The 15605-nt window shown below is 37.2% G+C and overlaps 1 protein-coding gene across 1 annotated transcript in view; it reads left to right on the forward strand.

The window, feature by feature from the left end:
• Positions 1–340, forward strand: part of SHCBP1L (SHC binding and spindle associated 1 like) — a 67139-nt gene extending 66799 nt beyond the window's left edge. Inside the window, exon 10 of the mRNA XM_037825203.1 lies at positions 67–340. Within this exon, the coding sequence (XP_037681131.1) occupies positions 67–318 (252 nt within the window). The 3' untranslated portion in view covers positions 319–340. The remainder of the gene's footprint in view (positions 1–66) is intronic.
• The last annotated feature ends 15265 nt before the right edge of the window (positions 341–15605 follow it).

Below are 15605 nucleotides of genomic sequence, written 5' to 3' on the forward strand. Positions count from 1 at the left end.
TCATTAGTTCGTATTTTCTTTTTATAAAAATCATTGAAAAACTAATTTTCTTGAATAATTTAACAGGTTCTTCCAGCACCCAAGTTGAAGATGACTAATAATCATATTTATAACAACAATGGCTATGGAGTAAGCATTCTTCAACCAACTGAACAGTTTTTTATTGTAGCAGAAGGAAACTACCAACAAGGGACTGCTTCAGGAGACAAAAAAGATGATAATATGCTCTCCAAAGTAATGCAAAACCTGAATCTGGAAATGAATAATAATAAGATAGAAGCAAACTTAAAAGGGGATATAAGAATAATCACAAATTAAAGCATCTGGATTAATGTTAAAAGTTTTATATTTCAGGTATTTGTTTAATAAATAATTCTCATATCCCACATACACGGTAGTTTTAATTAAATTCAAAGCTTATTTAATTAGAAATTTAAACATGATAATGCTCTCTCATTAAATAATTCATTTTAACATGTATATTTTTAAATAAGTTTTATTGAGATATAACTTACTATAAAAACTCACCCTTTAAAGTGTATAATTCAGTGATATTTAGTATATTTTTAGTATATGATGCAATCATTACCAGTCTCTAATTCCAGAAACAAATTTGTTTTTAAACATTGTTTCTTTTAATACTACTCCAAGTCCAATAAAAAGTATTAGGTGTTCTGCATAGAATACATAAAATTAAGTTTCTAGTCAATTCCTGATTCATTCATTCCCCATTATCTGTGTTAGTAATTGGAATAAGTTAACATAGCACTATATTTTATAGGATTTGGTTCAACTGCAAGAAATAAGGAAATACAAAACGAGGTGTGAAAATATAGACATGTATTTCTCCTTCATACTCAAGTCTAGAGGTATATAGAATAGGGTATTCCATGTTGTCAAAATTCAAGTTTCTTTTATCTTGTTTAACCATTTTATGGTTTCCATTCCCAAATCACCTCCTGAGATAGCTATTGTTGCTCAAGCAATTATGTCCAAATTGCAGCCAAGAAGCAGGGATTGGACCTTTCTGCAAAGAGGCACACATCATTTCAACTTTCATACCTCTAGCTAGAATCTGATCACTTGGCCACACCTAACCACAAATCTTAAAGTTGAGTGGCCATGTGTCCTCTAAAATACGGAGGGTATTTTCTAAGAAAGAGGGTAAAAATAGTTATTGGGCGACAACTAATGGTCTTTTTCACAAAGCAGAATTTATATTGACTTTAGGTTATAAAAATAAATAAGCACTCAGGATCAAACACTTAAACCTTTGTTTCCCTGATTTGACTTTGACTTCATGTTATCTATAACCTAGCAAAGGCAACCCTGAGTTGCCAGCCAGAGAATCTGACTTAGAGTTGATAATGTATTTTTTTTGTTGTTTTTTTCCTATTATCAAACCAAACTTTAGGCCTTGACCCACAATATTAGTGAAAAGAATGCTTGCATTTCTATGTTAATAATATACAGCTGGTAGAGGGAATATAGCAATTATGTGATGACTAAAAGGCCCAAAAGAATAAATAACAGTGATGTTTTGAATAATTTAATCCATTAAAAACTCAGTTAAGAGAATAAAGAAAACACTTTAAACATATGGTTGAAGTAAAAGTAGGACTGGTAAACATTTTTGTATAATGTGATAATTTTGAGTAATCTCACACCCTAAAATGTTTTCAGAAAATGGAGGTAACTTTTAATCATTTGCAATTATAGGTTTTCCACATCATCTCATCTAATCTCATCATATAGTTTTTACTAGTCTTTCTTCCTTTCATGCTTACATCTATATAATCTCCTATTTTTTGAAGTAGTTTGTAAAGCCAGGTCTGTCATGATCTTCCAGCTCCAACAGTCTCATCTCTACTTCCCTGTTTCTCTCAGAATTGCCTTTTGGTTGCCCTTATCCTGATTCCAATCCAGCTCATTCCTGATTTTCAACTCCACATCACCTTCTTTTCCAGTTACTGTTTCACACACTACCATAGGTACTGAGGATAAAAATTAAATGTATCACAAAGTCATTGTTATTAATCTGCTCACAAACTAGTAGAACTGTTATTTTTAAACAAATAATTAAATTATGTTAAGAAGTATGTATGATATAAAATCTGTATCATGGAGAGTGATTCACTTTGTAGAGTTCAGTGTCTGTTAAAATGAAGTGAAAGCTTGACAGAGGGAGTGATATATAATGATTGTTTATAAGGATGACTATGATTCCCCAGATAGGGGGAAGGGAATTTTAGGAAGTAGGAACAAGCTGTGCAAAGCCATGCACATTCCAAAGGATTTACAACCATTTGACCAAAGCAAGTGTGACAAAGAGACACTTATTAGACAAGGTTTAAGAGGTTGGTTGGAGCCAGTTCATGAAGGGCCATGTCAGGTCATATCCATAGTACAGTGCTCTGATTTTATCTTGGTGATGGTGAGATGACAAAAGAATTCAAGAAGTGATAAGATAGATCACTCTGCAATTCTTATTACAGGTGTTAAGTGATGGGATGAATAGTTGGGTTAACAAATGAATGAAGTGATTGATATATGTGGCTTATTCTCTCACCAGTACCATTAGTCCCTGCCCTTGCTATCTGCCACATCTTTCTAACAACAGAACAGTCTTCGATCAAGGCCGTAATCTGGATTCTCTATTTGCATGTCTTGGGTCTGAGAACTTTTAAAGAAAAACACCATGTCCACCTACCATTGCAGGAGCCTTAGCACCCAACAACTATTGTTTGATTTCCTCTGATTTCTCTCAATTACCATTTTAAAACTTAGATATTCTCTTAAAAACTCTTATGCAATCACATCCTCTCATTCTCAACAATCTTCCTTTTATTTCATGAAGGACATCTGACCCACCAAGATAAAAGCTGTTCTATATTCTTACCTCTTTACCACCTTTCCCCAAGGTTCAGAGAATGAAGTGTCCTTTCTCCTTTGTGAAGAAATCCTCTATCCACTTATGCCCCTGACACAATTCCTTTGCTTTCTCTAGGATATTTCTCCTTATTATTCCAGTTCACAATTTAAAAAATTCTCTTTTATTGACCCTATCTGTGTCTAGCTATGTACTCATCACCTTGGCGATGAGATTTTCTTAAAATCATGATCAACACTTTTCATCTTTCCTTTCCTCACCAACCTGGTTCTCCCTTAGTATTCTAAATAAACTGCTCACATTAATTCCATCTATACCTTTTAGATTGTTCAATCTATTGAGCATCTTTAATATTCACATTTGAGATAATCACATCAATTGACATTTCTCACTCCTTCCACTTTTTTTATTGGGAGAAGTTGTGAGTTTACAAAGCAATTATGCATAAAATTCTGTGCACCACCCCACCACCAATACCTTGCATTGGCATGAAACATTGGTTACTGTTGATGATAACAGTTTTAAAAAATAATTGTACTATTTTTTTCAACAGTAGTTACCTTTGTTACAATTGAAAGATTTTTAAAATAGTTCTATCATCCATTATTTACTTTAGGTGTATTTTTTCCCATATACCACCCTTTTATTATCACCTTGTATTTGTATCATACATTTGGATAATGTATTTTTAAAGGCCTGGGTGTTCTCGGTATTTAATTAAAAGGCCTTATTATTTTTATTAAGAAGAAAATCTAATAGACAATTCCATAGGTTTTATCTATGCATGATCTTGTTAGCTGGAAGAAATAAAAGATAATTTCAAGGACCGTCCATGGGAGCTTTAATGAGAATAGATTTTCTACAATGAATTTAATGAACTATAGGAGTGACAATTTTTATTTTCTGACCCTCTTCTGCAACCTTTCTGTTTTTTCAGAACAGTAGGTAATGAGCAAAGATAGGATCTTTGAGGGTGAACAGAAAAAGAGCAGTATTATTGTGTTAGCAAACGTCTCACTCATTGGTCAACTATTTCCTTTCTGTTGTTGCCATTTGTTTCCAATGAATACCTCTTTCCCCAAGCCCACTTTAGAAAACAGTGACAGTTTTTTCTTACTTTTACATCCCTAAAGCATGTACAAAGCACTTTTAAGATTTCCTAAGAATTTTAATTTTTCAAAAGGAAATTAAAAGTTTCTCTCCTACACCTTCCCTTTCCTTTTATTCCAACCTATATACTATAATGAAAAATGTATATATTGTAATAATTGTTCAATTCCTGTATCTCAGTTGAAGTGTAAGTTTGTTCCTTTTACTGGGCCATATCTTCATTTTTCCTGGTGTGATTTGTAATTTTTTGTTGTCTAGGCATCTGGTTTCCTTGACTACCCCAATCAGATTTTCCCAGACCAGACAGGCCCAGGTCTCAGCAGGAGGCTGTATTCAGTATCAGGTTTCCCTGTGGATGAGACCCAGCAGATTGTCAGACTAATTATTAATCAAACAAATCTCCTATATCAAAAATCAAAATCAATGAGTTGAGGGAACATATGGCAAAAGAGATGAAAGATACAAAGACGACATTGGGCAAACATAACGAAGAACTCAAAAGTTTGAAAAAAACAATTGGCCTCTAGACTCTGTGCTTTTCCTATCGTGCCCAGCAAGTGGTGCTTCTCAGCCCACAGCTCCCCACTGGTGTAAAGAGGTGTGGTCCATTTAATTATCAACAGACCCTGTCCTGGTCAGGGGCTGAGGCTCTCAGAAGCCAAGCTTAAGTTTTTTCTGGTCTCTCCCCTCCCCCCAGGCCCTGGGGTCTGAATTGTCTGAGGGAGGGCAGCCACTTGAGCTGGGCCCCACCCCCCTTTTCTTAGGGAAGATACACTCTATAGGGAGTTATCTTCTACACTTGAATTCCTCCTTTGTCTCTCTGACTCAACTCCACTCTTGCCTAGGTCATTGCTGACAATTGAAAATGCGTGAGGCTTTCTTTAATGAGCTACTTATAATCAGAGAAAAAAAAAAAAAAAGGAAAAAGAAGAAAGCCCCTTTCCAGAGCCAGTTCTCAGCCCCCCAGCTTCTGCGGTCAACCAGTGTTGGTACCCAGTTCCCCGTGCTCCCACTCTTGGGACACAGCTGTTTTCCAGTATTCTGAACTCAGCCGTCTCCAAAAGCTTGTTTTTATTTATGTATTTTCCCCCCATCAGTCCTGCCTTCTCTGTGCCAGGAGGAACCTCAGGTTCCTTTCCTGCTTGCTCCAGGTTTATCTGTGCTTGTAGCTTGTATTCAGTAGTACAAATTTGTTGATTAAAATCACAGTTGGAGCTTGGTTACTTTCCCTTGCTCCAGGTAACCTGTTTCTTTTTTCCACAGGGAAGTGTTTCAGCTCAGCCTGCCATGTTGGTGGTGGAGGGGTGCCAGCTCTGCAGTTTGAGAAGCTTTATTTATAGTTCTATGCTGTGATCTTGGCCGTTCCACCCATTCCAGGCTAGTGTACAATGTGTGTCCAGTCACGATGTCCCCCAACAGTTGTTTCAGACTATTTACTAGTTGTTCCTGGCTATTACTAGTTGCTCTAGAGGACTAGCCTCCACCCCCTTCAGTTTTGCCAGTGTTTGCCTCATGTACTTCAGGGCACCTTGATTAGGTATATAGATATTTATGATTGTCACTTCTCCTTAGTGAATTGCCCCTTTTATTAATATATAATAATGCCCTTCTTGGACATTTTTGCATTTAAAGTCTATTTTTTCTGATATTAGTATAACTACCCCAGGGTTTTATTTGTTTTGTTTTGTTTTGTTTTTGTTACTGCTGTGTGGAATGTCTTTTTTCAAAACTTTTGCTTTTAACCTATTTGCATCTTTGGGTCTAAAATGAGTCTTTTGTAAACAGCGTATAGATGGATATTTTTTTTAATCCATTCTGCCGATCTGTGTCTTTTGGGGAGTTTAATACATTAACATTCAATGTTATTACTGTACGTGCAGTACTTTAACCATTTTATCCTTTGGCTTTTATCAGATTTATTTTTTCTCTCGTTATCCATTTAGTTACCCTTATTAATAATCATTTCTATACCTCCTGAAGCTTCTCTCTCCTGTCTTTTCTTTTCAGCCAGCAGAATTCCCTTTAGTACTTCTTATAAGGCTAGTCTGTTGTTAACAAGCTCTTTCAGCTTCTATTTATCTGTGAATATTTTAAACTGTCCCTCATTTTTGAAGGACAGCTTTGCTGGATAGAGAATTCTTGGCTGGCAAATTTTCTCTTTCAGTATCTTAAATACGTCCATGGTGTCCGATAAGAAATCAGCACTTAAGTCTTATTTGGCTTTCCTTGTATGTGGTGAATTGCTTTTCTCTTGCTGCTTTCAGAATTTTCTCCTCTTTGGTATTTGACAGTCTGATTAGTGTCATGGAGGGGGTCTATTCGGATTTATTCTATTTGGAATATGTTGGGTTTCTTGGATTTGCATATGTCTTTTATAAAGCTTGGGAAATTTTCAGCCACTATTTCCTCAAATATGCTTTCTGGCCCCTTTCCCTTCTTTTCACCTTCTGGGACATGCAGGATGCTTTTGTCAATGTGGTTCATATTGTCAATCATTTCCCTGAGACCCTGCTCAAATTTTTCCATTCTTTTCTCCATTTGTTCTTTTATCTGTTTGAATTTAGATGCTTTGTCTTCTAGCTTGCTGATAATTTCTTCTGCGTCTTCAAATCTGTTGTGTCTCTAGTGTGTTTTTAATTTCATTGTGTCTTTCATTTCCATTATACATTATTTTTCTTTGTATGCTTTCAAATTCTTATGCTCACCCAGTGTCTTCTTAATATCCTTTATCTTTAGCCATCTAGATTTGTTTGAACATCTTTGTTTAGCAGTTCTAAATTTTGTATCTCCCTTGACTTTTTCATTTTTTCCTTTGATTGGGCCAAACATTCTCATGATTTAGAATGCCTTGTGATTTTTTTGATGATATCTGGGTATCTCATATCTTGATGGGCTTATTCTGAAGATTGGTTTCTCTCTCTTGTCTAGGATTTTGTTGTTGATTGGGTTTGTATTAAAGCTTGTCTTTGACCATTGGCTCATCAGTATTTTCCAGCCCAAAGAGGGCTAGTACCCATGCAGGGGGCGTAGATGCAATCCAAAGGGCCCTGGGAGATGGTCTGGAAAGACTCCAAAACCCCCTCCCCCCTTTTTCCTTTTCACACCATTGGCTGTACTTTCCAGTCTGCCCAGCAGATGGCACTCTTTGGCAGCCTATCCCTCCTCAGCCCTACGAAGACAGTCTGTTAGTTCTTTGCCAGTTCTGCCTGTGACACAGTCAAAACAGTGGCACCCAGTGGTGTGTGACCAGCGTGGGCTGAAACAGGAATCCCATGTTGTTATTTCACTGGCCAATATCTGGCTCAGTGTTGAGCTGTGTACTTTCTGTACTTGGGGCAGAGGATTCCCACAGACCACCTGCCAGGCAAGGATCAGGATACCTAATGCTGCTTCCCTTGAGGGTGGCAGATGGGCACCAGAAACCATGGATGGAATTACTTACAGTCTCTGACCATGGTTTCTCAGTCTCTTCATCCTGCACTTCCCTGGATGTTGTACTGAACTCTTGTGGTCTCCGGATCCACAAAACAGTAGATTCAGACAGTTTCTGCCTGGCTACTCGCTGCTTTTGGGAGAGAAGTATGTTCTGCTGTTCCCTTTCTATTCCTTCATTTTAGAAGCTCCTCCTCCGCCCTTCTTTTTTGTGCACAATATCTGGCTTTCCTATTAGACTGGAAATTTCTTAAAATATAGGCTCTATCTTAATAACCATTATATCCCCCACTGAACTGTGCACTGCAAGTAGTAACTGTTCAATAGCTTTTTAAAAAATGCTAATGGTGGGTCTCTGCTTTCACAAAAAGCTGAAGGACATTTGAGGACATTTCACCACAGGTGCTGGAGATACAAATATTAAGGTTCTGTAGGTTGAAGATGGGAAAATTGAAGTTAGAAGAGTGGCCCTGAGTTAAGAGAAGAAGGGTTGAATTAGAACTCCATTTTCTCTTTTTGAAAGGGGCTGGCTGTGGGAATGATTTCTTTTACCATGCCAGTAGCAGCTAGGGTCGAGTCCCAAAACAGCAGAATGGGAACTGTAATGCTAGAGCCTTTTGCCAGTTTATGAAAACAGTCAAGTGCCAAGTGGTTACAAACTAAAGATGCAAAGGCACTCCTGAGCAGCACAAGGTACAAGGAGAAATTATTATGAATTTAGAAGAAGCTGTTCCCATGTTAACATTCTTTGTGTGTGTTCTGGTTTGCTAATGCTGCCCTTCTGCAAAATACCAGAAACAGACTGGCTCTTATAAAGGGGGCTTATTTGGTTACACAGTTACAGTCTTAAAGCCATAAAATGTCCAAGGTAATGCATCAACAATCGGGTACCTTCACTGGAGGATGGCCAATGGTGTCTGGAAAACCTCTGTTAGCTGGGAAGGCACATGGCTGGCATCTGTTCCAGAGTTCTGGTTTCAAAACAGCTTTTCTCCCAGGATGTCCCTCTCTAGGCTCAGCTCCTCAAAAATGTCACTCTTAGTTGTTCTTGGGGTTTTTGTCCTTTCTTAGCTTCTCTGGAGCAAAAGACTGCTTCCAAAGGCTGTCTCCAAAATGTCTCTGTAAGCTGCAGCTCCTCTCTCAGCTCCTGTATGTTCTTCAAAGTGTCCCTCTTGGCTGTAGCAAGCTTGCTCCTTCTGTCTGAGCTTATACAGTGCTCTAGTAAACTAATCAAGGCCCAAGCTGAATGAGCAGGGCGACACCTCCATGGAAATTATCTAATCAGAGATATCACCTACAGTTGGGTAGGTTGCATCTCCATGTAAACTCTCAAAGAATTAAAATCTAATTAATTTAATACATCTGCCCACACAAGATTGCCTCAGAGATGATGGCATTTTGGGGGACCTAATACATTCAAACTGGCACAGTTAGGTACATGCATATTAATTTATAGATCTGACAGTTATGGCAGGCAGAAAGCAATACATTTGAGGTCGGGGTCTAATTTTCTATTAAAATAGAAAATGAGAGAAGGAAATACACTATAATATCATCGATTCAACCACATTAAGGCATTCTTTTTTTTTTTTTTTGTAAAAATAGATTGTTGAGGTTTAATTTAAAATACAACAAAAAAGAATAAACCTACAAGACAAAAATAAGAACTTTGAATGTAACAGATAGTATTCATCCAGTTGCAAATAAAACATCTCTTCAAACAATTTAACCAGTAAGCAAATCTACTGGATGACAAAACTAAAAGAGATATTTTATTCCAGTGAGTCTAGTGGTGTTCCTCAGTGATTCCCTCATTTACATCTTCCATTGCAGGTTGATTTCATGCCCAGACTGTCTTCCCCCTTGATGGCAAAGTAGATGAGGATGATGTTAGATTTTACATCCACACACAACACAACACATTCAGAGAGTGAATGACTCTCTTTTTGTAGCTCTCTTTTAAATAAATAACCATATTTATCATGAACTTCCATAAAATCATCTTTTCTTTCTTATGGGGACACAAGCAAGTCACATACTTATCTTTTAACAAATTTTGAAATTCAATGTAAATAAAGTTTGGGGGCACAGATGCAGAAATATGTTAAAAAAAATCATGGTGCCTTAGAAAAGGGAAAAGAGATCAATGGTTGTAAGGCTTACAAAACAATGCCCACCAAATAGAGGGTGGAAACAGAGGTACAACATCCATCTAATTCAAAGACTCTCAAACTATTTTGCTTTTGGGCTCTTTTATGTTCTTAAAAAATTATTTAGGACCTAATAAAATGTTTCTTTATGGTATTTATCTAACTGTATTACCTATAATAGAGATTTTTTTTTTAATCATCATTTTATTGAGATATATTCACATACCACTCAGTCATACAAAACAAATTGTACTTTCGATTGTTTACAGTACCATTACATAGTTGTACATTCATCACCTAAATCAATCCCTGACACCTTCATTAGCACACACACAAAAATAACAAGAATAATAATTAGAGAGAAAAAGAGCAATTGAAGTAAAAAAGAACACTGGGTACCTTTGTCTGTTTGTTTCCTTCCCCTACTTTTCTACACATCCATCCATAAACTAGACAAAGTGGAGTTTGGTCCTTATGGCATTCCCAATCCCATTGTCACCCCTCATAAGCTAAATTTTTATACAACTGTCTTCGAGATTCATGGGTTCTGGGTTGTAGTTTAATAGTTTCAGGTATCCACCACCAGCTACCCCAATTCTTTAGAACCTAAAAAAGGTTGTCTAAAGTGTGCGTAAGAGTGCCCACCAGAGTGATCTCTCGGCTCGTTTTGGAATCTCTCTGCCACTGAAGCTTATTTCATTTCCTTTCACATCCCCCTTTTGGTCAAGAAGATGTTCTCCATCCCACGATGCCGGGTCTACATTCCTCTCCGGGAGTCATATTCCACGTTGCCAGGGAGATTCACTCCCCTGGGTGTCTGGTCCCACATAGGGGGGAGGGCAGTGATTTCACCTTTCAAGTTGGCTTAGCCAGAGAGAGAGGGCCACATCTGAGCAACAAAGAGGCATTCAGGAGGAGACTCTTAGGCACAAATATAGGGAGGCCTAGCCTCTCCTTTGCAGCAACCGTCTTCCCAAGGGTAAAACTTATGGTAGAGGGCTCAACCCATCAAACCACCAGTCCCCTATGACTGTGGTCATGTTAGCAACCATGGAGGTGGGGTAGGCGAATACCCCTGCATTCTCCACAGGCTCCTCAAGGGGGCACTACATATTTTTTTTTTTTTTCCTTGTTTGTCTTTTTTCTTTTTTTTTTTTTTTAACTTTCCCTTCTTTTTTAAATCAACTGTATGAAAAAAAAAGTTAAAAAGAAAACAAACATACAATAAAAGAACATTTCAAAGAGACCATAACAAGGGAGTAAGAAAAAGACAACTAACCTAAGATAACTGCTTAACTTCCAACATGTTCCTACTTTACCCCAAGAAAGTTACATAATATAGCAACATTTCAGTGAACTTGTTCCTACTACATCCATCAGAAATTAACAGACCATAGTCATTTCTGGGCATCCCCAGAACGTTAAATAGCTTATCTGTTCTTCTTGGATTATTGTTCCCCCTTCCTTAATTGCTCTCTACTGCTAGTTCCCCTACATTCTACATTATAAACCATTTGTTTTACATTTTTCAAAGTTCACATTAGTGGTAGCATATAATATTTCTCTTTTTGTGCCTGGCTTATTTCGCTCAGCATTATGTCTTCAAGGTTCATCCATGTTGTCATATGTTTCACGAGATCGTTCCTTCTTACTGACGCGTAGTATTCCATCGTGTGTATATACCACATTTTATTTATCCACTCATCGGTTGAAGGACATTTGGGTTGTTTCCATCTCTTGGCAATTGTGAATAATGCTGCTATGGACATTGGCATGCAGATATCTGTTCGTGTCACTGCTTTCCGATCTTCCGGGTATATACCGAGAAGTGCAATCGCTGGATCGAATGGTAGCTCTATATCGAGTTTTCTAAGGAACTGCCAGACTGACTTCCAGAGTGGCTGAACCATTATACAGTCCCACCAACAGTGAATAAGAGTCCCAATTTCTCCACATCCCCTCCAGCATTTGTAGTTTCCTGTTTGTTTAATGGCAGCCATTCTAACCGGTGTTAGATGGTATCTCATTGTGGTCTTAATTTGCTTCTCTCTAATAGCTAGTGAAGCTGAACATTTTTTCATGTGTTTCTTGGCCATTTGTATTTCCTCTTCAGAGAACTGTCTTTTCATATCTTTTGCCCATTTTATAATTGGGCTGTCTGTACTATTGTCATTGAGTTGTAGGATTTCTTTGTATATGCAAGATATCAGTCTTTTGTCAGATACATGGTTTCCAAAAATTTTTTCCCATTGAGTTGGCTGCCTCTTTACCTTTTTGAGAAATTCCTTTGAGGTGCAGAAACTTCTAAGCTTGAGGAGTTCCCATTTATCTATTTACTCTTTTGTTGCTTGTGCTTTGGGTGTAAAGTCTAGGAAGTGGCCTCCTAATACAAGGTCTTGAAGATGTTTTCCTACATTATCTTCTAGGAGTTTTATGGTACTTTCTTTTATATTGAGATCTTTGGTCCATTTTGAGTTAATTTTTGTGTAGGGGGTGAGGTAGGGGTCCTCTTTCATTCTTTTGGATATGGATATCCAACTCTCCCAGCCCCATTTGTTGAAAAGACCATTATGGCTCAGTTCGGTGACTTTGGGGGCCTTATCAAAGATCAGTCGGCCATAGATCTGAGGGTCTATCTCTGAATTCTCAATTCGATTCCATTGATCTATATGTCTATCATTGTGCCAGTACCATGCTGTTTTGGCAACTGTGGCTTTATAATAAGCTTCAAAGTCAGGGAGTGTAAGTCCTCCCACTTCGTTTTTCTTTTTTAGAGTGTCTTTAGCAATTCGAGGCATCTTCCCTTTCCAAATAAATTTGATAACTAGCTTTTCCAAGTCTGCAAAGTAGGTTGTTGGAATTTTGATTGGGATTGCATTGAATCTGTAGATGAGTTTGGGTAGAATTGACATCTTAATGACATTTAGCCTTCCTATCCATGAACATGGAATATTTTTCCATCTTTTAAGGTCCGCTTCTATTTGTTGTAGTAGAGTTATGTAGTTTTCTTTGTATAGGTCTTTTACATCTTTGGTTAAGTTGATTCCTAGGTACTTGATTTTTTTAGTTGCTATTGAAAATGGTATCTTTTTCTTGAGTGTCTCTTCAGTTTGTTCATTTCTAGCATATAGAAACATTACTGACTTATGTGCATTAATCTTGTATCCCGCTACTTTGCTAAATTTGTTTATTAGCTCTAGTAGGTGTATCGTTGATTTCTCAGGGTTTTCTAGATATAAGATCATATCATCTGCAAACAATGACAGTTTTACTTCTTCTTTTCCAATTTGGATGCCTTTTATTTCTTTGTCTTGCCGGATTGCCCTGGCTAGCACTTCCAGCACAATGTTGAATAACAGTGGTGACAGCGGGCATCCTTGTCTTGTTCCTGATCTTAGAGGGAAGGCTTTCAGTCTCTCACCATTGAGTACTATGCTGGCTGTGGGTTTTTCATATATGCTCTTTATCATGTTGAGGAAGTTTCCTTCAATTCCTGCCTTTTGAAGTGTTATCAAAAAGGGATGTTGGATTTTGTCAAATGCTTTTTCAGCATCTATTGAGATGATCAATTGATTTTTCCCTTTCGAGTTTTTAATGTGTTGTAATACGTTGATTGTTTTTCTTATGTTGAACCATCCTTGCATGCCTGGAATGAACCCCACTTGGTCATGGTGTATGATTTTTTTAATGTGTCTTTGGATTCTATTTGCAAGTATTTTGTTGAGGATTTTTGCATCTATATTCATTAGGGAGATTGGCCGGTAGTTTTCCTTTTTTGTAGCATCTTTGCCTGGTTTTGGTATTAGATTGATGTTAGCTTCATAAAATGAGTTAGGTAGTGTTCCATTTTCTTCAATGATTTGAAAGAGTTTGAGTAAGATTGGTGTCAGTTCTTTCTGGAAAGTTTGGTAGAATTCCCCTGTGAAGCCATCTGGCCCTGGGCATTTATTTGTGGGAAGATTTTTGATGACTGATTGGATCTCTTTGCTTGTGATGGGTTGGTTGAGGTCTTCTATTTCTTCTCTGGTCAGTCTAGGTTGTTCATATGTTTCCAGGAAATTGTCCATTTCTTCTACATTATCCAGTTTGTTGCCATACAGTTGTTCATAATATCCTCTTATAATTTTTTTAATTTCTTCAGGATCTGCAGTTATGTCACCTTTTTCAGTCATTATTTTGTTTATATGGGTCTTCTCTCTTTTTGATTTTGTCAGTCTAGCTAGGGGCTTGTCAATCTTGTTGATCTTCTCAAAGAACCAACTTTTGGTGATATTTATCCTCTCTATTGTTTTTTTGTTCTCTATGTCATTTATTTCTGCTTTAATCCTTGTTATTTCTTTTCTTCTACTTGGTTTAGGATTGGTTTGCTGTTCATTTTCTAGCTTCTTCAGTTGATCCATTAGTTCTTTGATTTTGGCTCTTTCTTCCTTTTTAATATATGCGTTTAGTGCTATAAATTTCCCCCTTAGCACTGCTTTTGCTGCATCCCATAGGTTTTGGTATGTTGTGTTCTCATTTTCATTCGTCTCTATATATTTAGCAATTTCTCTTGCTATTTCTTCTTTAACCCACTGATTGTTTAGGAGTGTGTTGTTTAACCTCCAGGTATTTGTGAATTTTCTAAGTCTCTGATGGTTATTGACTTCTAATTGTATTCCATTGTGGTCAGAGAATGTGCTTTGAATAATTTCAATCTTTTTAAATTTATTGAGGCTTGTTTTATGTCCCAGCATATGATCTATTCTGGAGAAAGTTCCGTGAGCACTAGAAAAGTATGTGTATCCTGGTGATTTGGGATGTAATGTCCTGTAGATGTCTGTTAAATCTAATTCATTTATCAGATTGTTTAGGTTTTCAATTTCTTTATTGGTCTTCTGTCTGGTTGATCTATCTATAGGAGAGAGTGATGTGTTGAAGTCTCCCACAATTATTGTGGAAACATCAATTGCTTCCTTTAGTTTTGCCAGTGTTTCTCTCATGTATTTTGTGGCACCTTGATTGGGTGCATAGACATTTACGATTGTTATTTCTTCTTGCTGAATTGCCCCTTTTATTAGTATGTAGTGGCCTTCTTTGTCTCTCAAAACATCCCTGCATTTGAAGTCTATTTTATCTGAGATTAATATTGCTACACCTGCTTTCTTTTGGCTGTAGCTTGCATGAAATATTTTTTTCCATCCTTTCACTTTCAGTTTCTTTGTGTCCCTGTGTCTAAGATGAGTCTCTTGTATGCAACATATTGATGGTTCATTTTTTTTGATCCATTCTGCGAATCTATATCTTTTAATTGGGGAGTTTAATCCATTTACATTCAACGTTAAAACCGTGAAGGCATTTCTTGAATCGGCCATCTTATCCTTTGGTTTATGTTTGCCATATTTTTCCCTCTCTCTATTAATATCCTTTATTGTACCCATACCGAATCTCTTTAGTACTGAACCTTTCTCCAAGTCTCTCTGTCCTGTCTTTGTTTCTCTGTCTGTAGGGCTCCCTTGAGTATCTCCAGTAGGGCAGGTCTCTTGTTAACAAATTCTCTCAGCATTTGTTTGTCTGTGAAAAATTTAAGCTCTCCCTCAAATTTGAAGGAGAGCTTTGCTGGATAAAGTATTCTTGGCTGGAAATTCCTCTCACTCAGAATTTTAAATATATCGTGCCACTGCCTTCTTGCCTCCATGGTGGCTGCTGAGTAGTCACTACTTAGTCTTATGCTGTTTCCTTTGTATGTGGTGAATTGCTTTTCTCTTGCTGCTTTCAGAACTTGCTCCTTCTCTTCTATGTTTGACAGTGTGATCAGTATATGTGTCGGAGTGGGTTTTTTTGGATTTATTCTATTTGGAGTTCGCTGAGCATTTATGATTTGTGTATTTATGTTGTTTAGAAGATTTGGGAAGTTTTCCCCAACAATTTCTTTGAATACTCTTCCTAGACCTTTACCCTTTTCTTCCCCTTCTGGGACACCAATGAGTCTTATATTTGGACGTTTCATATTATCTATCATATCCCTGAGGTCCATTTCGATTTTT

This window comes from Choloepus didactylus, chromosome 2 (assembly GCF_015220235.1).
Source record: "Choloepus didactylus isolate mChoDid1 chromosome 2, mChoDid1.pri, whole genome shotgun sequence".
Taxonomy (NCBI): Eukaryota; Metazoa; Chordata; class Mammalia; order Pilosa; family Megalonychidae; genus Choloepus; species Choloepus didactylus.